We start from the raw sequence: 21886 nt of genomic DNA on the forward strand, positions 1-21886 counted from the left end.
ACTTGGCCAACTGACTGGAAGAGATCCATATTTGTTCCTATCCCAAAGAAAGGTGACCCAACAGAATGTGGAAACTACAGAACAATCTCACTGATTTCATATGCAAACAAGATTTTACTGAAGATTATCCAAAAACGACTGGAACAGCACATCAACAGAGATCTACCAGAAGTCCAGGCTGGGTTTAAAAGGGGTCGTGGTATTAGAGATATTGTAGCTGATGTTAGATGGATCTTGGCTGAAAGCAGGGAATACCAGAGGAGTGAGATACCATCTCACTCCAGTAGCTGCAGCGAAGTTTAACAGGACAACAAGTAATATATGTTGGAGAGGATGTAGGGAGACATACTCTTATACCGTGTTGGTGGGATTGTAAAATGGTACAACCACTCTGGAAGGCAGTTTGGCACCTCCTCAAAGAGCTGAACATAGAAATTCCATATGACCCAGCTATTCCAGTTCTTGGAATAAACCCTGAGAAAATGAGATCTGAGGCACAAACAGATTTGTACACCAATGTTCATAGCATTATTCACCATTGCAAGAACTTGAAACAGCCCAAATGTCCAACCACAATGGAATGGATTGAGAAATTATGGTACATCCACACGATGGAATACTACACAGCATGCAGGAGCAATGATTTTGTAAATTGCTACGTAACTTGTGAGAGACTGGAGAGCATTATGCTGAGTGAACTAACTCAGTCCTGTAAGGACAAATACTGTATAAAACCATTGTTGTAGAATGACTAAGAGGATCCAAGGTAGGTGGAAGGAGGGTGGAAGCAGAGAGGTGAGGACAGGTGGGGTTAATCATAGGGTCACACAACGGGATGGGTAAGGGAGTGTGTGAAGCAACTGGGAAAGATGCAGTGTGAAAATAATGTATTCAAACTTAGTAAATAAAGCAGTATAAAATAAACAAATTTAAGAACGTGCTATGTATCACAACATTCATTGTCTCAAGTGATCAGGGGAGTGTTGTAGGGTCAGGCAGTGTTTCATTACATTATTTACAGGGTTGCTATGAGTTAGGGACCAATTGAACAGTAACTAACAGGAACAGTTGCTAATATTTTTAAAAATGTCTCTTTTTAACAAAGAAATGAGTACTCATAGGCCATCATCTCTAACTAGAATTTAAATGGGTTTTTGCTTTCACAATATTTCTTTTTCTGGTTACTTTCTGTGAGGACAAGTGATGTCAATTTTCCAGTATAGTTGTGATACAAACTTTCCCAAATGCATCCTTTTAAGTTAAAGAGGTGCGCCAACTGAAGAAGAAGGAGTAAATCATAGTACAGCTGGGACACTGGGTGAAAACCCTCAAGATAGTGAGTGGTTATCTCAAGTTTAGAAACCATTTGCATAACCCAGTCGTTAAGCCACAGATGCTTAATGCAAATGGTCAGAGCCTCATAGAGACAGCTGGAAACATTTTGAAAATGTGTGGTGAGCAGGTAAGTATTTAGTGGACAAAACATCACTTCATGGAAATCTCAGAGGGCCAAAGTGGTGACTGTCACCATAGGAAAGTAAAACCAGGTAGGTTAAAAGGACAAGGGCAGTATTTCCTTAATGAAGAATCTACAAAAATCTCTAACACCCAGCAAACTCCGTACTTCTTATCATTTGTAGAAGATTTGGAGGTGCAATAGACAACTTTCTGAAAGAATTTGTTTCCAGACTTACTATGCTTAGTTTTTGAGATACTATTAGTTAAGATCATTCACTTTCATCTCAGTTCTCTTAAATCACTGACTGTCAATCAGGAGAGCAGTACTCACACCACACCCCACCCCACCATCTGCATATCAAAGACTCTCAAAGGTGCTACTAGGGAATGGAGACACTGCCCCCTCTGGACGGTGAGAATTAACAATTTCAGAAGGATGGCATCTCTCAGAGCCACGAACAGTGTCATTTTCTCCCATCCAACCTCCAAAGCACATGGCATGTGTATGGGTAGGGCTGGAAGAGGTGCTCCGTTTACACTCCACTCTGACAGGTAGGGGTAGAAGGAGGGGTTTTGGTGAAACTTGCTCTCAGCACAGCCATAGTTTGTAAAATCACAAGATGCTGATGACACAAAGCCCTGATGAAGTTTGTGGAAACTGAACAAACAGCTATGGAAGAGCAAAAGACAGTACATTTTCAATGAGAGAAGGCTCCTCAAAAACTTTTTAAAAAGAGACATACATTGAACAAGATAATATTGCAGGTAATGACTGCGAGGGAGCTCTGGCAGCCTACTGGGAAAGAGCTGCGCTGCCAACCTGAAAGCATGAGGTTTGAATCCACCAGCTGCTCGGCAGGAGAAGAGGTGGACAATGACCTCCAGTGTGATTTACAGCCTCTGAAAACCTGCTCTACCGCAAACAACAGCAACGACCGTAGCTATGAGCCAACCTGCTTCAACAACGGTTCCTGTGGAATTCAAGGAGATTCTTAGGGTGGATTTTTAATGGTAGAAGTCTGGCTTGTTTACACAGGTAACGCCTTCTATCATTTTTATACATCTTTCTTTCTACCTGTCTCTTTCTTCTTCCCTTCCTTTTCTCCCTAAGCTCCGCTTTTCTGAGAGTTGGCACACTTCTCAGGCTCAGAGCCCCAAGGCTCTGAAATTTATTGGACATCACCAGTTTTCAAACTCCTTTCCTGCAACTTCATCCCCACACAGGGAGCAAGTGGCAGGGTGAGAACAGTGGTTCCAGATCAGTGGGTTCCAGAAGTGACCGAGCTTCACTTTTTGGGGGTCCAATTTTCCTCATCCATAAAATAAAAACAAAACAAAACTGAAGTACCAACTTCACTGGGCCTTGTGACGAGTCAATGAGTTAATGCATGTCGAGTGCTAAGAACAGGCCCTCACACAGGTCATCCTGACGCATGGTGACCGTCCACAAGGTGTTAGAAGCTGTGAGGAGGAGACGGCCCGCTCATGAGTTAGCAATCTGATAGATCATAAATTACACCACGAGAACGCCTCACAGAAAGAAACACGAGGTATTGTTAGCTTTACATACTGACTCCTGCTATAGAGGCTTCCTTTGACAAAAGAGTTTTCCTGCCCCCCAAAGGATTTGACACACCTCACACCATACACAAAGACCAACTCAAAGTGGATCAAGGACCTAGGAGTAAAAACAAGGACTATAAACTATAAACTTCATTAGAGAAAAGCTTGGAAGAACTCTAGAAGCCCTAAATCTACAACATGAACAGTCTTCCAAGCACCTTGAAAAACCTACAATTGAGAGAGGATAAAATAGATGAATGGGACCTTCTAAGAATCAAATCCCTGCGCACATCCAAAAACTTCTCCAACAGGGTAAAAAGGGAAGCCACAGACTGGGAAAGAATATTTGGTAATGACATGTCTGATAAGGGACTTATATACAGAATTTATAGAATACTCAAACACCACAACAAGATAAAGATAAACAATCCAGTCGCAAAAAGGGCACAGGATATAAACAGACACTTCACTAAAGAAGACTTCAGATAGAGAACAAACACATGAAGAAATGTTCAAAACTCCTAGCTCTAAGAGAGATGCAAATCAAAACCACTATGAGATATCATCTCACCCCAGTAAGAATAGCAACATTTAACAGAGCAGCAAACGTCAAATGCTGGCGAGGTTGCGGAGAAATTGAAACACTTATGGAAGGCTGTATGGTGTTTTCTCAAAAAGTTGCGAATAGAAACACCATTTGACCCAGCAATTCCACTACTGGGGATATACCCTAATGAAACATAACTGCCACCCAAGCAGATATATGCACACCCATGTTAATTGCTGCTTTGTTCACAATAGTAAAGAGTTGGACACAACCTAAGGGCCCAACAACAAACGAATGGATAGAGAAGCTGTGGTATATTCACACAATGGAATACTCTGCTGCATTGAAGAACAAAGAACTCATGATTTATTATGCAAAATGGGTGACCCTAGAGGACACTATGCTGAGTGAAATATCTCAGTCACAAAAGGACAAATACTGCTTAATGCCACTGTCATAAAACAGGACTGACATCAGGGTTTGGGGAAAACTAAGAAAAGAGGGGATAAATAATATACACAGCATTAAAACTGATGAGGGAAAGAACTGCTTAAAAGGAATATATGATAGGTATTATTTGCATGACAACAGTTCAGAATAAGAACTATATAGTAAAGTGGCCTGGGGGGGGGGCGGGACTGTATAACAATGAAGTAATTTTTTTTCAAAGAGAAAAGCGAACTGAGGAGGGGTAGGCAGGGAGGAAAATATGCAACAATCAATGAATGAATGGATGATTGAGTGAATGAAAATTCAAGTTCTCTATAAACTTTCATTAAAATATCAATAAAAAAAAACTCCACACTTTACTCAAATTGGCACAGGCAGATGTAGAACACTTGAACAAATCCATCACCAAGGAAGAAATTTAGCAGGTCATTAAAACTCCCAGTAACAACAAAAGCCATAGCTCTGACAGATTCACCAAACATTATGCTGAACGAAATAACTTAGTCACAAAAGGACAAATATTAACTAGGAAGACCACTACCATGAAAATAGGTGTGTAACTGGAGTGGTGGGGAGAAGGAGAACAGAAATAGAATGTATATGTAATGGACACGGTAAAGGGTCCAGAGGAGGTAGGGAGCGGGGCAGGAGGGGGAGATTTGAAAGCCACTTCTCTACTGCTGAAGATAGTGTAGATTTGTTCAAATTAACACACTATTTTATTATACTTCTCACTCTGAGCATGTTGCTTGGAGAGGTTAGTCCTTGGAAAGGAACATCACGCTTGGAAAAGAGAAGTGAGGGTGAAAGACAGGAAGACTCAGAACCAAGTGGGTTGACATGGTGACTGTGGCAATGGGCTTGAGTGTGTCTCAGATTGTGAGGATGGCATGGGATAGGACAGGGCTCATAGGGTCACTGTGAGCCTTAGTCAACTTTACGACACCTAACAACAACAACTTGTCAACTCTCTCTTCTCCAGCTCAGAATACCTTCATTCTTAAGACCATTCCCATCCTTCTCCATCATTTTCAAGGTCAGAACCTCCTTGCTGCTGTCTTTGTCCGTTATTTCTCTTTGAATGTCAATAGCCCTCCTGTCATTAGCACTACAGACAATAGAAATAACCTAGTTGAACCCTCCTCTCGGTCACCCAGGAGGAAACTTAAGTCAGTGCGGAGGAATTATTCTACCCAACTATGTGATTAAGTAAAAGAGGAATGGAGAGAATACACAGTTTCTGCCTCATTCCTGTACTCTTCCTCTAAAACCATGTCTCTTCAGCACTTGGCTGAAATACAAATATGACAGGTAACTCTGAGTTTCTTTCCATTGACAGGGGCACTTGTCTCTTCAAAGGCTCTTGAAGTTGTGTTCCTTTAAAAAAGTCCCTAAAAAAGTGTTGGTTCTGCTCCTCTCCCTTCCAAACCCAGAGTGGACCATATGAATCTAATATATTTGTAGTCGTTCATTCCTTCAACTTGCTTTTTATTTTTCAAACACCTACATGTTTCTAGACTCCGTGCTGAGTTCCAGGAACTCAAGGTTGAATACCAGGCCCCGGCACTAAAGGAATGTGTGCCCTTTGCCATAGACACATGAGGATAGAAGACAGAAAAACAAGTATTCAAGGTCGGATCATGGACTGCATAGTACAGCTCATCAAGTTTAGGGAGCATGGGCTAGGTCAGGCTTCCTTAAAGATCTTACACCTACTCAAGTACTGAGGCCTAGTGGGAAGAACTTGTGGTGCAATCTTAAAGGTACATGGTTTGAATCCACCGGCTGCTCCACAGAAAAGAATGAGGATTCTGCTCCTGTGTGACTTACTGCATTTGAAAACCTGCTGGAGGGTCAGCTATGAGTCAGTCCTGACTTGATGGCACATGACAACTGCAAGATCTTCACTTGATCTTAGCCAAATGGGTGAGAAGTGATAAACAGCAAAATCTTCAAGTAGCTATTAGTCACACAAAGATAGGAGAAAATGTGGTATAGACAGAGAGACAGAATGTGGGAAGGCGTAAGATGAAAGAGAACAGAACACTTTGGGGGGGAAAATGTCAGAAATTCTATTCAGTTCAAGTAGGGTATTTGTGAGAAGAGGTTTCAGAGAAAGACTGTATTAAACCTGAAGTATCTGTAGATCAGAAAAAATAATTTAGACTTTCTTTCTCACACCACCCCTCTCTCCCCAGAGGCCACAAGTTGCTGAGGGTTTTAAACCAGAAGATAGTCAGAGCCTATTTGATTCTTTGCTGGCAGTACAGAGAATGGAGCTCTATTTAGAGGTTATTGCATTGAACACTCCAGGTGAGATAGGAAAGAGGAATAGCGAAAAACACAGAGACTCTGATCTGCATTGAAAGGGTCAGTACCTGGCGGTCGAAGGTCTTAGGACTTCTACATTATTGAGAAAATCTAGAAACACAACTTCAGCTTTTCTTCTAGACATTCACTTTATTAACCTGCACCTTCTAGTGAAATTGCAGTTTCACCAGTCTAGGTGGTAAACGTTTCTGTCAGCCTGTAGTCATGTGGTGACTTGTAATAACACTGTGGCCACTGTGGGGCTAGAAGCTATCACATCAGTTTCAAAAACCAGCAGGTTGACAGGTTTCAGCAGAGCTTTCAGATTAAGACAGAGTAGGAAGAAAGACCTGCTGGTCTGTTTCTGAAAAAAATTACCAGTAAAATCTTAGGGACAGCAGCAGAGCATTGTTTAATGTAACGCCACAAGAAGAATCCCTCAGGTTCTAAGAGACTCAAGAAATGACTGGAGAAGAGCTGACTCCTAAAATACAGCTAATGTCAATGTTGTTGTTGCTGTTGTTAAGTGCTGTTGAGTTGCAGGCGACTCATAGTGACTCTATGAACGAAAGACCTCAACACTTGCATGACTTTCATCCTTTCTCCAGGTTCACAGGGTTTCTGGAGGCAAGCTATTTATGGAAGTGGATGCCACTCCTGCTTCCAAGCTTGTTTTAATCAGGGAGCACCACCCAACACCATCCATCATTGGGAAACCATTCTCACATTTGACACAGCAGTGTCACAGTGTTCAGCTTCACAGCAACCACGAGTTACCTTTGTATGGCAAGTGGACACACCAGGGCTACATGACCTAGAAGAATGTTTGACCAAAAACAATGAAAGAACAGGCCTGAGGGCTGTGGATTAGAGTCACCTACCTTTGAGTTGGTAGCATCACTTTCAGTCCACTAGGCCAACTGGTCTCTCTCTATGTTCTTAAGTGCAGTTGAGTCGTAGGTGACTCATGGACACTTGTCGCGCTTATGCTCCAGGCATGGCCATACATTTTAGTGTTTTGACATTCTGGCATGCCCAAACGCTGGCAAAGTCTGGGCCAGAGACCCCTAATTCATCTAGCAAGTCCACTCTGCAGCAAAAAGAAAGTCATAAATGCCCTAGCGTTCCTGACTTGCCCCTCCTTCCAGGCTCCAGAGGTCGCATGCATCTATGAGGCTGACATGGAAAATTTTTGAAACTTGCATTTACTGATATGGCATAATTAAAAATGAGAAAGACCAGCTACAAACTTCCATCCATAATCAGAATGTGAAAGTTATAAAATATGAATCAAGGAAAATCAGAAGTTGGGTTGGAGAATCAGGTGTACTCTGCAAGGAGTGACAGATTGAGGGGAAAATGCATTGCATTCATCATCAAAAAGAACATTTAAAGATGGATCCTGAAATACAACACTGTCAGTGATGGGATAATAAACGTGTACCTACAAGGAAAATCAATTAATGTGGACACTATTCAAATTTACCCACCAATAATTAATGCTGCAGAGGAAGAAATGAAAGGGTTTTTTTTTAACCAACATTTGTCTGAAACAGCTCAAAATGTCATCAAGATGCATTGATAGTTACTGATGATTGCAAACTAGTGATTGCAATGTCAAAGCTGAAAGCAAAGGAAAATACAGCTTTTATGATAGAATTTTGCGAGACCAAATACTTAATTGTTGGAAATAACTTCTTTCAATAACATGAATAACTACACATGTAGACCTTGCCGGGTGGAATTCACAAGAATCAAATCTACTACATCTGTGGAGAACAATGATGGAGAATTTCAATACCATCAATTAGAGCCAACTCAGTGGTCACTGAAGAACATACTATCAACTGCCCATCTGCAAGGTCAAGATTAAATTCAAAGGAGGACCCTAAGGAAGACCTTGAGTATATGTTACTTAAATTTAGAGACCATCTCAATAGTTAGTTTGGCAGATGGAGCACACTGAACTCACTGCTATATTAAAGATTAGATAAGTTGTGGGATGGTATCAAGGACATCATATATATAAAAAAAAAGTGAAAAAAAATCACAGTCCAGAAAAGAAAGGAAAAAAGACTAAAATGGATGTCAGAAGAGATAATGAAATTTGTGCCTGTATGAAGATAAATTTAAAAAAGAGAAATAATTATGTAAAAAAATTTACATTTTCAAAGGATGACTCAAGAAGACAAAGTCAAATATTATAAGGAAATGTGAAAAAACCTAGAGTTAAGAAAATCTAAAGCGAAAAATAGACTCAACAGTTCTCAAGCTAAAAGAGTTGAAAGGGGAGAAAATTCAAGTTCTGATTAGCAGCATCATGATGGATGGTGAAGAGATTGAGGTTTTTTTCCCCACAACTTTAGTTTGCTTGGCTCCACAGTCAACACTCTTGGCACCAGCAGCCAGGAAATTAAAAGGTGCATTGCCATGGGAAAGTCTGCTGTTAGGGTCCTCTCCAAAGTACTGAAGAGTAATGATGTCAGTCTGGAGATTAAGATGCACCTTTGCAGTCACTTGTTATGCATCAGAGAGTTGGACAATGACTAGGGATGATAGAAGGACAATTGATGCCTTTGAGCTGTGATGCTGGAGAAGAGTACTGAATATACCATGGACTATCAGGAGAACAAACAGGTTTGTTCTGGAGTGTATGAAGCCAGGCTGTTCCTTGGAGGCAAGGATTGTGAAACTTCATCTGACATACTTTGGACACATTGCAAGGAGAGACCGGTCCTTGGACAGGGATGTCATGCTTGAGAGGGTGGAGGGACAGTGCAGGAAAGGAAGACCCTTGATGAGATGGATTAATTCAGTGACTAGGGTAATGGGTGTAGGTGTGTCAGAGACAATAAGTACCACAGGGTAGAGCAGGGTTTAGGGCTGTTGTACATATGGTCGCTATGAGTCTCAGGTGACTCAACAGCACATAACAACAACAAAAACAACAACAACAATAGGCAAAAATTGAATGATGCAAGAAGTATCCAAAGGAAATGGACTTAATACAGAAGCATCAAAAAAAGATGGAAAGAATGCAGTCATTCTGCAAAAATTGGTCAACGCCAATAGTAAGTGCTGTATTATCAAAGAACTGATGGTACTAAAAGGAAGCATTCCAGGCTGCCCTTGGGCCCTGGCAAGGAGGGAACCCAAAACAATCAAACAAACAAGAAAATCAAGGCTGCAGGAATTGAGATGTTTCAAGAAGCAGATGCAATGCAGAAAGCATTCATTCATCTGTGTCAAGGAATTTGTAGAAGACCTTACCTGGCCACTGACAGGTATATGTGTCCAGCAAAATGTGAACATTATTGACCAACATCATTAATATCCCACACAAGTAAAGTTGTACCATAAATAATTTAAAAATAGTTGCAGCAAGGAAACTTTCAGAAATTCAAGACAGCTGTAGGTAAGGATATGGAATAAGGGATATATATCACTGTTGATGTCAAGTGGATTTTAACTCAGCAGCAAATACTAGAAAGTTGTTTCCTGGTATTTTACTGGCTTTGCAAAGGAATTTTACTATATGGCTCACAACAAATTATGGATAACAAAGTGAATAATGACAATTCTACAACATTTAATGGTACTCATGTGGACCTTGTCATAGATCAAGAGGCAGTTTTTGAAACAAAACAAAAGAATAATAATGCATGCATGGTTCAAAATAAAGTGTGTGTCAGGGTTGTATCTTTACCAATACTTAATCAGGCTGTATGCTGAGCAAATAATCCAAGAAGATGGATTATATAAAGAAGATAGAAATATGAGGATCAGAGGAACACTCATTAGCAACTTACCATATGCAGATGACACACTTAAAAAGAAAGAGGATTTAAAAGAGGTCTTGAAGTACTTACTAACATAGAACAAAGACTATGGCTTTTGGTAAGGTTTACATACATCTCAGCATAAATAACCTGTCAGGTGCATTTACTAAGATTCACAGCAAACACTCATGGAGGTAGCAGATACAAAATCAAGCCCATGCCTTGGGGAACTCTCCTGCAGAAGACCTCTCTACCCCTTAAAATGTTTAAAATGCAAGGACTAAAGTATCCAAGCCATGGTATTTTTTTTAAGCTCCTTATGTACATGAGAAAGTGTGACAGTGAGGAGCTGATGCCTTTGAAGTATGGTATTGGCAACGATTGATTATCCAATAGCCCACTGACTGCCAGAGTATGAGTAAATTTGTCTTGGAAAAAAATATATATAGAATATTCCTCAGAAGCAAAGATAGTGAGTCTTCACTTCGACTTTGGGCATGTTACCTTGTTGGGACCAGTTCCTGGAGGACATCTTGCATCTTGCATGGTAGAGAATCAGAAAAGAAGACTTTTATTGAGATGGACTACTGTGGCTCAAACCTGAAAACAATTATGAGGATGGCAAAGGACTGACCATTGTTTTATATAATATATAAATTATATATATATATATATTTGTTGTTATTGTTATGCCATGTTGAGTTGCCTGCGACTCATAGCAACCCTATGAATAATAACCTGAACCCTTCTCTATCCTGAGCTGATCTGTGTGTCTGACACACCTACCCTCATTACCTCAGTTACTGCAACAATCCATCTCATCTTGGGTCTCCCTCGCCTGCATTGTCCCTCCACCCTTCCAAGTATGATGCCCTTCTTCAAGGACTGTATGGGAGATCTTCAAAATCCATGATTGCAATGTGCAACTTGGTTTCACCTTCTCCAGGACAGACCTCTTTGTTCTCCTGGCAGTCCATAGTACCTTTAATACTCTTCTCCAGCACCACAACTCAAAGGTATCATTCTTCTATCTTCCTTAGTCATTGTCCAACTCTCTGATGCATAGCAAGTAAATGAGAAGACCATGACCTGGATCAGTTACACCTTAGTTTCTAGATTGACATCATTGCTCTTCTGCACTCTGGAGAGGTCCCTGATAGCAGATTTATGTAGTGCAATTCACCTTTTGATTTCCTGACTGCTGGTGCCAAGAGTATTGATTGTGGAACCAAGCAAGCTGAAATCGTTAAAAATCTCAATATCTCTCTTTTTTAAAATTATTTTTTATTTTTCTTTTTTATTTTTTTAATCTCTTTTCTATCTATCACGTTGCTGCCAATATATAATTTTTCCACGTATCTTTTTTTTTCTTAAATATAAATGTTTTATTTTATACTGGATTACTTATAAAATTTGTATACATTGTTTTTCACACCAGATCGTTCTCATTTTTAATTGCTTAAAAAAATTATAAATCTCTCTCTGTTGGTCTTTAATTGTCCTTGATTTAAATTTCTATCAAGAAATAGACACATAAAGCTATTAAAAATTAAGTTTCTAATTTTGTACCATTTAAAATGCAAATAAAAATGTGTTTTATGAAATTTTATTTCTTTTTTCTTTGCCAGTCCTTTGTCCCAAAAAGGGGAGTCCTGCTTGCATCAGATTCGTGAGAGGCCAGTTTTCGTTTGAGTTGTGCGTAGTTCTGTTGTGAGGAAACATGGAGTAAACTCCAATTCTTAAGACTCTAAGTACAACAGAACCAAACAGACCTGCTTCTGCGTCATCGCTCACAATGGCCGTGGGGCTTGAGCACGCTGGCACACCCACTGTGCCAGTCCAATTAGGTGAGGGTCTCCCTCGTTCTTGCTGTTTTCATTATATTACCCTTTCTTACTATCTCACACTTTGATCATTGCATTGTGTCTTTCTAACAGGTTTCTTTAAAAAAGGAGCCCCTCATTGATTTTTATCAGTTATTTTATAAATCAGTAGAACTGCTAAGATCATTTCTCCACTTGAAAAGACTAAAAGGAGAGAGTCATTTCTGCAATTTTTCATTCCCCCAAAATAAGTTTCAAGTTTCGAAAGATCAGCCTTGAGTTGCTATTAATCTTACTAATGTATGATGTTTAATTAAGAGTCAATCAGGACCAAGAGTAGAGGGGGACATACAGAATACTAGCTCCCTAGAACAACTCTCATTTACACTTCTTTCTCTGTCTCTCTCTCTCCCTCCCTTTCTCCCTCTCTCTTTTACACACACACACACACACACACACACACACACACACACACACACACACACCTCTCTACCTTCCAGGCCCTCCCTTCTCCCAGATACTCACACAGTCTCTGTACTTGGTGGAAGTTTGGGGATGTGGTAGACGTCCTTGCAGGTGAACCTGAGCTCATTCTCCCGGAGGCACTCACTGGGCAGGGATGGGTACTCATGTCCTCCCAGGCTCCTGGGCAGGGCGAGCAGCAGCACCAGCTGCAGCAGGGGCGTCTGCATCATTTTCCAGGGACCCCCAGGCTTCCTCCTCATCCTCGCCTACGGCCTCATTCTCAGTCCAGAGACGGGAACAGGAGGGGCAAAGCGAGGAAGGCTCTGTAGGGGGCTGTGACCTCACCAGAAAAGAAGAGGCTGGAGAGGGGCGAGAAGAGGCTTTTAAGTGCTCTGTTTCCCGAGGCAACTCTCCACCCATACAAGCTACTCACTTCACCCTCTTGCTTTGAGCCGCACAGCCCGCACTCACTCTGTTCCCTAACTCTTAACACTGGTCCGGGCTGGGGCCCTTTGCTTTCCAGCACTACCTACTACTTTCCAATCACCACCCCTCCTTGCCCCACGTGTCCATCCCTCCAATTCTCTCCAAAGCCTAACTCTGATTCCTTCACCCTTTATTTCTCACCAACCCCTAAGGCTCACCTTTTGCTTTCCGGGTATTAACACCTAAACGTGTTGCCAGCCCAGGACCACCAGGAGCCACGCTCTGTCCAAGGAAGTCTCCACAGGGCTGTGCTCAGAAGAGTACCGGAGTGCACAGTCCCAGGCCGACTGATGCCCTGCTGAATGTCCAGCCCCTTCTCTGAGAGTCACACAGAGCACGGGACAGCTCGGATCCAGCGGCAGTTCAGGTGCAATTCAAGGCTCCGCAACTTCAGCGCTGACCAGGACCACTGCGTGAGCCGCCAGACTTGAACGGCAGTCAACCCTTGGAGTCGCCTGGAGGCTTCAGGCTCACGCTGCAATCGCTGGATTACTTGGAGCCAGGCTAGGAAACGGACTCTGGGGCCGCCTGCAGGAGAGAGAGGGGAAGACGGTCCAGGTGCCATAGGTGGGATTCTTGAATCCAATTTTGAGAAGGGGGTTTGTAATTCTGTGAATTTCCTGTCCAGCAATTTTATCGAGCTGATTTCCCAGAAGATGAGAAGCAAAAGGAATACTGAAGTGGTATGACTCCATCTCACAGTAGCTTAAAAGATGATAAAAAAATGCAAGTCAAACTATATGTATTTTAGTGTTTATTGTTAGGGACTTTGGAATCTGCTCCAACTCCTGACCACACAACACAGAACGTAAGGAAGGAAGCATTGCCATTGCTGAGTTCTGTATCATTGACATGATTTAATGAGCCCATTGTTACGACCATAGTGAGAAGGACACTGATTTTTTTCCCCCCCCCCAGCGCTATATTGAACAATCTTCCTCATTTCAACTGACTTTCAATCTGGGTTCTACCACGACACTACTGTAGGTTGCTATGCATCTGTGGCTGGACAATGAGTGCACCTTAGTCTCTAGACTGACATCATTGCTTTTCAGCACTCGATGAGGTCCCTGACAGCAGATTTTTCCATTGCAATTCGTCTTTGGATTTCCTGACTGCTGGTGACAGGAGTGCTGATTGTGGAGCTGAACAAGCTGTAATTGTTAACAACCTCAATCTCTTCTCCATCTATCTTGGTGCTGCCAGTTGGGCCAGGGATGAGACTCTTTGTCTTCTTGATGTTGAGCTTCAATACATATTGAGGACTACAGTCCTTGACGTTCTGCAGCAAGCACTTCAGGTCCTCCTCAATTTCAACAAGCAAGGATGTGTTATCTGCATAATGCAGGTTGTTTATGAGTCTTCTTCCAAAACTGATGCCATATTCACAAAGCCTCATAAAGCCCAGCCTCCTGAATGATATCTGTTCTGCAGATTGAAAAGGTATGGTATCCCTGACACACTCCTTTCCTGATTTTGAAGCATGCAGTGTTTCTTGTTCTGCTCTGAAGACTATTTCCTGGTCTAACTTTTACATGAACACAGCAAGTATTCTGGAATTCCCATTCTCCTCAAGGTTAACCACCATTTGTTGTGACCTACACAGTCAAATGCCTTTGCATAGTCAATGAAACACAGATAGACATTTTTCTAGTACTATTTCCTTTCTGCCAAGATCCATCTGATGTTGGCAATAATGTCTCTAGTGCCACGACCTCTTCTAAACCCAGCTTGTATTTCTGGTAGTTCTCTGTTAATGTACAATTCCACTCATTTTTTAATAATCTTCAGCATCATTTTGCTTGTGTGTGGTATTAGTAATATTGTTTGCTAATTTCCACACTGTTGGGCCACTTTTTTTGGCACAACTTGGTGAGCACGTGCAGGACAGCATCTGCTTGTTGAAATATATAGATTGGTATTCCATCAATCCCTGGGGCATTTCCCCCCACCAGTCTTTTAGAGCAGCCTGCACTTCCTCTTTTATCACCATTGCCTCTTGGTCATATATTGTTTCTTCTGTGTCAACCAATTCTTTTTGATACAGTGACTCTGTACTATCATTTTTAATGCTTCCTGGATCATTCAATATTCTGCCAATAGCATCTTTAAGTATTGAAACTCAAGTCTTGAATTTGTTCTTTAGTTCTTTTAGTTCCAACCTTTTGATTTTCCGACTCCAGTGCCTTGAACATGTCATTATTATACTTTGTTTCCCCTAAGTGCCCTTTGAAATCTTCTATTCAGTTACTTTACTTCTTAATTTCTTCCCTTTGCTTTGGCTTCTCAGTGCTGTAGTGCAATATTCAGAGTTCCTTCTGACATCCATTTTGGACTTTTGTTCTTCCTCTGTCTTTGTAATGACCTTTTGCATCCTGTGTAGGTGATGTTCTTGGTATCTTCCCACAGCTAACCTGGTCTTCATTCATTAGTATTCAATGTCTCAAAACTGTTCTTGAGTTGGTTTTTAAATTCAGGTAGGATAGACTCAAGATCAAGTTTTGATTCCTGCGAATTGATTTGACCTCCTTTAGCTTTAATTTGAACCTGTGTATTAGTAGTTGATGGTCTGTTCCACAATCAGTACCTGGCCTAGTTATCACTGCTGATATTGAACTTCTCCAATGACTCCTTCCACAGATGGAATCAGTCTGATTCCTGTGCATGCCATCAGGGTAAAATGCAAGTGTATAGCCTGCATTTATGTTTATTAGAAAAGGTATTTTATTTTTTAAAAAGGTATTTTATATATAAGTTATTTAAGCAGGTAAAACCTAATAACATGCTGATAAATTACATTCTTTGAAAGAACACACGATAAATATCTGTTCGCTTCAGTGGACACTTACAATCACTGTCACAATTTGTTTTTCAAAATTTCTTTTGCAGCTTTTACAAATGCTTCCATTTTTGAAGAAATGAAAAGACTGAAATGAAGAGATACAGGATGGATTCAAACTCAACATGTTGTTGTTGTTAGGTGCCATCATGACACCTGTTACTCATAACAGTCCCTAAGTACAATAGCTCTGTACTCTGTCCTAGTCTGAGCCAATCTCACTGCCTCTGACACACCTGCCCTAACATAAGAAAAACAAAAATACAACTGGGATAATCGCAGTACCATGATTCAATGGAGAAAAGATTGCTGTTGTTAAAGGTTTGTAATCAATGCCTAAGGGGGCAGCAGTTAAGAAATAAAGTAACTTATGGAATTGAGATGATGAGGATGGCACAGGATAGAGCACGGTTCAAGTCGGCTGTTCACAGAGCCACTATAAGTCGTACTCACCTCGATGGCATCTCACAGTAACTGTTCCCAGAACATTCTTGAACAGTGCTCCTTGTGGCCTTTGAGTTGATCCTGACTCATGGATACCTCATGTGACAGTGTCATGTCATACAAGGTTTCCTTGTTTACAATATTGATGAAAGTAGATCACTAGATTTTATCTTATGGAGACTTTCAGCTAGTTGCCAACTGCTTAATATTTTTACCACAAATATTCTATTCTTTGAAGTTGTCAGATATCATAGAATCTGTTTCTACTCATAGTGGGACTTTGTATAACACAACACAACACAACAAGACACAACATTGCTTGGCACTGCACCATCCTTACAATCCTGGCTGTGCTGGGACCCACCATTGCTGTCCTTGTGTCAACCCTTCTCTTCCAGGGTCGTCCTCTTTTTCATTGACTCCCACTTTACCTGGTATGGTGTTCTTTTCCAAGGACTGGCCACTCCTGAAAACATGACCAAAAGTACACGTTCATCCTCACTTCAAAGGAGTCTTCTGGTTACATTTCTAACAAGATGGGTTTTTTTGTTTTCATAGTATCCCATGGGATATTCAACATTTTCTACCAATACCATGTACGAGGAGGAATGGGCATCAGGATTGATGGAAGAATCATCAACAACCTGCGTTATGCAGATGACACAACCCTGCTTGCTGAAACTGAGGAGGACCAGAAGTGCTTGCTGTAGAAAGTCAAGGACTGCAGCCTTCAATATGGATTGAGGCTCAACATCAAGAAAACAAAGATTCTCACCACTAGGCCAACTGGCAGCTTCAGTATGGATGGTGAAGAGACTGAGATAGATAACAGTTTTCATTTACTTGGTTCCACAGTCAGCACTCTTGGTATCAGCAGCCAGGAAATCAAGAGATGAATTGCATTGGGAAAGTCAGCTGTAAAGGACCTCTCAAGAGTAATGAAGAGCAATGACATTAGGCTGGAGACTAAGGTGCACTTGATCCAGACTATAGTCTTCACAATTGTATGCTATGCATCAGAGAGCTGGACAGTGACAGGGGTGGTAGAAAGAGAATTGATGCCCTTGAGCTGTGGTGCTGGAGAAGAATGTTGTATATACCATGAACTGCTAGAAGAAACATATTTGTCCTGGAGAGGGTGAAGCCAGGCTGCCCCTTAGAGTCAAGGATTCTGAAGCTTTGTCTGATACACTTTGGACATGTTGCAAGGAGGGACCAGTCCTTGGAGAGGGACATCATGTTTGGGAGGATGGAGGGGTGGCGAAGGAGAGCAAGACCTTTGATGAGATGGATCGATTCTGTGATTGGGGTAGTGTGAGTAGTTGTGTTGGAGACAGTGAGATTGGTACAGGATAGGGCAGAATTTAGGACTCTTGTACATAGGGTCACTATGACTCGCAGCGCCTCAATGGCACATAACAACAACAACCATAATTCAAAGGCATCAATTCTACTTCAGTCTTTTTTATTCATGGTCCAGATTCTGCATATATATGAAACAATTAAAATGCCATGAACCTGAAAATGAGTATACACATCATAGTCCTCAAATACCATCTTCACTCTTTAAAACTTTAAAGACTTGGTCATTTGTTCCACATTTACCAATTTTAGTGTTGTTTTTTTAATTTCTCGGCTGCTACTTCCATGGCCATCTGATGTGGATCCAACAAAAATTAAATTCTTGACAATTACAGTCATTTCTTCATTTATTGTCTCTTTCTACAGATGTCATTGATTTGATTGCAGCATATGGCATCCAACCAGGTCCAGGTGTATGTTGTATTTACTCTTAGGTGCTGTCAAGTCAACGATGACTCATGTTGTTGTTAGGTACAACCCAGTTAAGTATGACTCACAGTGACCCTGTGAACAACAGATTTAAACCCTATCCTATCTTGTGCCAACCTCCTAGCCTCTGGCATACTCAAGTCCATTGTCAAGACTACAGTCGCTGTGTCTACCATGATTGGTTAAGGGTCTTCCTCTCTTTTGCCATCCCCATCTTTCCAAGCAAAGATGTTATTCTCCAAGGAATAGCCTTTCTTAGCAATATGCCCAAATACGCAAGAAAAAGCTTTGTCACCCTTGTCTCCAAGGAGTATTCTGGCTGCATTTTCTCAAAGACCTATCTATTTGCTCTTTTGGTAGTCCATGGGGTAGTCAATACTATTCTCCTAACCACCACAGTTCAGAGACATCAATTTTTCATCTGCCATCCTTATTCATGTTGATCTCTAAGCAGCATAGAAAATGATTGAAAAGACCATCTGAATCAAGTTCACCTTAGCCCCCAAACTAACATGCATCTCAGTACTTTGGAGAGTCCTTGACTGCAGACTTTCTCCTGATTTCCTGCCTGCTTGCACTGACAATGAATCCAAGTAAGATGAAGGTGTTGACAGCTTCAGTCTTTTCTCCATCAATCTATTGGTCCATAGGTGAGAATTTTTATTTTCTTGACGTTCAGATGCAATCCATGTTGAAGGTTGCAATCTTGGTTCTTCTGCAGCAAGTACTTCAAGCCTCTTGAACATACCATGGACTGCGAAGAAAATGAATAAGTCTGTCTTGAATAGGGTGAAACCAAGTTTCTCCTTGGAGGCTCAGATTTTGAAACTCCATCTCACAACCTTCAGACCTCTGACTGGGAGGGACTGATTCTTGGAGAAAGACATCATGCTCCGAAGGGTAGAGGCACAGTGCAGGTGAGGAAGATTCCGGATTAAATGGATAAAATGATCAAGGTAATGGGTGTGTAAGTGTGTTGGAATCAGTGAGACTGGCTCAGGACAGGGCAGGCTTCAGAGCTATTGAACATAGAGTTGCTATGAGTTGTAGGCGACTTGACAGTACATCATAACAACAACAACAACAACATGTATATATGGTATTCATGGAATGTTCAAGACTCTTCTCCAACACCACAGCTCAAAGGCATCAATTCTTTTTCTATCATCTTTATTCCTTGTCAGGCTCTTTAATGCATAGCAAGTAATTGTGAAGACCATGGACTGGATCAGGCCCACCTTAGTCTCTAGACTGACATAGTTGCTTCTCAGTGCTCTGGAAAGGTCCCTGACAGCAGACATACCTAATGCAATTCACCTTTTGATTTTCTGACTGCTGGTGCCAAGAGTGCTATTGCAGAGCCCCGCAAGTTCTAACTGTTAACAACGTCAATCTCTTCTCCCTCCATCATGGTGCTGCCAATTGGCCCAGTGGTGAGAATCTTTGTCTTCTTGATGTTGAGCTTCAATCCATATTGAAGACTATAATCCTTGACTCTCTGAGGTAAGTCTTTCAGGGCTTTAGGTCCTCCTAAGTTTTAGCAACCAAGGTTGTGTCACCTGCATAACGTAGGTTGTTGATGAATCTTCCTCCAATCCTGATACCACATCCCTCCTCATAAAACCCAGCCAGCCTCCTGAATGAACTGTTCTCTACACACACACACACACACACACACACACACACACACACACACACCCTGGTGGCCTAGTGGTAAGAAGGTGTGCTGCAACAAAAAGGAGTATGGTTTGAATCCACTTGTTGTTCCTGTATGACTAACTGCCCCTGAAAACCGGCTGGAGTATCAGCTCTGGGGCGGTTGGTTCTGACTTGACAGTACGTGGTAACTACAATGTATGTATGTAGAATATTTGAAATCTTCAAAATGTGGAGGATTTTTTTTTTAAATTGCCCTTGCAAAGGGAGCTCTAGTGGCCTAGCAGCAAGAAGCTGTGCGGCAATCCTGAAGGCTCACTGTTCAAATCCACCAGATGCTCCACTGGAGAAGGAGGGGCAATCTCCTGTGCCAGTCAGATCCGATTTGACAGTACACAAGACAAAGGGGGGAAAAAAATGAAACAAAAAACATACCTCATGGATAGTTATGCATCCCTTTATTTGCTTCTAAATCTGAAAACATGTAACATTTCTCAAAATCCATGCTTTTAGCCTATGAATGTTATAGCATTTGCATCTCCATGGTAAGAAGCATTTTGAAGTATGTAGAAAACACCATAATATCACCTAAAAATATCCCTGACCTCAAAACCTACACAGCAGTTGTAACCAAAACTGTCATTGGCACTTCTTCAAAAGCTGACCATAGAAATTCCATATGACCCAGCTATTCCACTACTTAGAATATACCCTGAGACTATGAAAACTGAGGCACAGATGGAGATTTGTACACCAATGTTCGTAGCAGCATTATTCACCATCACAAGAACACGTGAAAACAGTCCAAATGTCCAACAACAAGCAAATGGATTGAGAAATTATGGTACATTCACACAATGAAATACTGTGTAGCACGCAGGAACAATGATTTTGTAATTTATTACCTAACTTGAAAGGGACTAGAGAGTGTGATGCTGAGTGAACTTACTCAGTCCAACAAGGACAAATATTGTATAAAACCATTATTGTAGAATGAACATAAGGATCCAAGAGGTGTGGGAGAGGGTGGAAGCAGAGGGATGAGGATGTGCAGGGGGAGGGGGATTAATCATGGGGTTGTACAATTTGGTGGGGGGGGGTGAGGGAAATTGAAGGAATTTGTCTTGAAAACAATGTATTTGAATTTTGTAAATAAACTAGTAGAAAATGGAAATAATTAAAAAAGAAACATCTAAAAAAAGATAGTATAACATATACCGTAAGACAAAATATTTACAGACTAAATTCATCTCTGAATCTTTAGGTTTGTAATCTAATTCAGTTTGAATCATCTGTGAACCTTTCATTGACTATAACAAAATTTCAAAATAGTCCATACAATCAAGCTAAAAATGTGTCCAATCGGAGCAGACCCATAGCTGACCCTCCAGCGGGTTTTCAGAGGCAGTTAATAGTTAATAGCACAGGAGACGATTGCCCGTCTTTCTCCTGTGGAGCAGCTGGTGGCCTCAAACTGCATACCTTTGGGATTGCAGTGCAGCTCCTTGCCACGAGGCCACCATACTACTGTGTTTGAGTTCCTCTGTCAAGTTTCTGAAGCTGTTATCTTCACTGATTTTCACCAAACATTTATTTTATGGATATTCTTAATTCCACTTAATATAATTCTTGTAAAAACAAAATAACAAGTAAGTGAACAAAAATCACATAAAAATAACACTTTTTAAATGACATAGAATACATAGTCAAATATTAATGTAGAAAATATTTCTTACATGTTTAAAAATATATTGAGTTTAGACAATCAGATTCTCATTTAACAAATTCTATACATAATAGCACATAACAACAACAACACATATTTTCAGGTGACATCGATTAAATTTTCCACATTGATTAACATTGTCATTATTTGTGTTCTGGTTGTTCTGTGTTCCCTATTTTGTCTCAAGTACAAATGATGTAATAATTTCTTTTTTACTTTTAAAAATAATTATTGTTCTTTTAAATGTCTTTCTGACTCATAATGGCCCTGTATATAGCAGAAAGAAAAACTGTTCAGTCAACGAATGTGTAATCCTTGCCATTAATGTCATGCTTAAGACTATAGTAGTAGTCATTATGCCATTCCACTCTGGGGAAAGTAGTCTCATTGTTTGCCAACCCTTGACTTTACTATGATGTTTTTCTCTATCAACAATTGCTTATATCCAGATCTTATGAGAGAAAGTTTCACCGTCTTCACTTTGAAGGAACATTTGCTTTGCACTTCTCCCAAGATGTATTTGTTTGATTTTCTCAAAGTTCATGGTAC

General features: G+C 40.9%; 1 protein-coding gene across 1 annotated transcript in view; it reads right to left on the reverse strand.

The window, feature by feature from the left end:
• TSHR (thyroid stimulating hormone receptor) overlaps positions 1-12625 on the reverse strand; it is a 216985-nt gene extending 204360 nt beyond the window's left edge. Inside the window, exon 1 of the mRNA XM_006884633.1 lies at positions 12456-12625. Coding sequence (XP_006884695.1) covers positions 12456-12625 — 170 coding nt within the window. The remainder of the gene's footprint in view (positions 1-12455) is intronic.
• Positions 12626-21886: the final 9261 nt, after the last annotated feature.

This window comes from Elephantulus edwardii, unplaced genomic scaffold, assembly GCF_000299155.1.
Source record: "Elephantulus edwardii isolate Elephantulus edwardi_28Jun2011 unplaced genomic scaffold, EleEdw1.0 scaffold00037, whole genome shotgun sequence".
Lineage (NCBI taxonomy): Eukaryota > Metazoa > Chordata > Mammalia > Macroscelidea > Macroscelididae > Elephantulus > Elephantulus edwardii.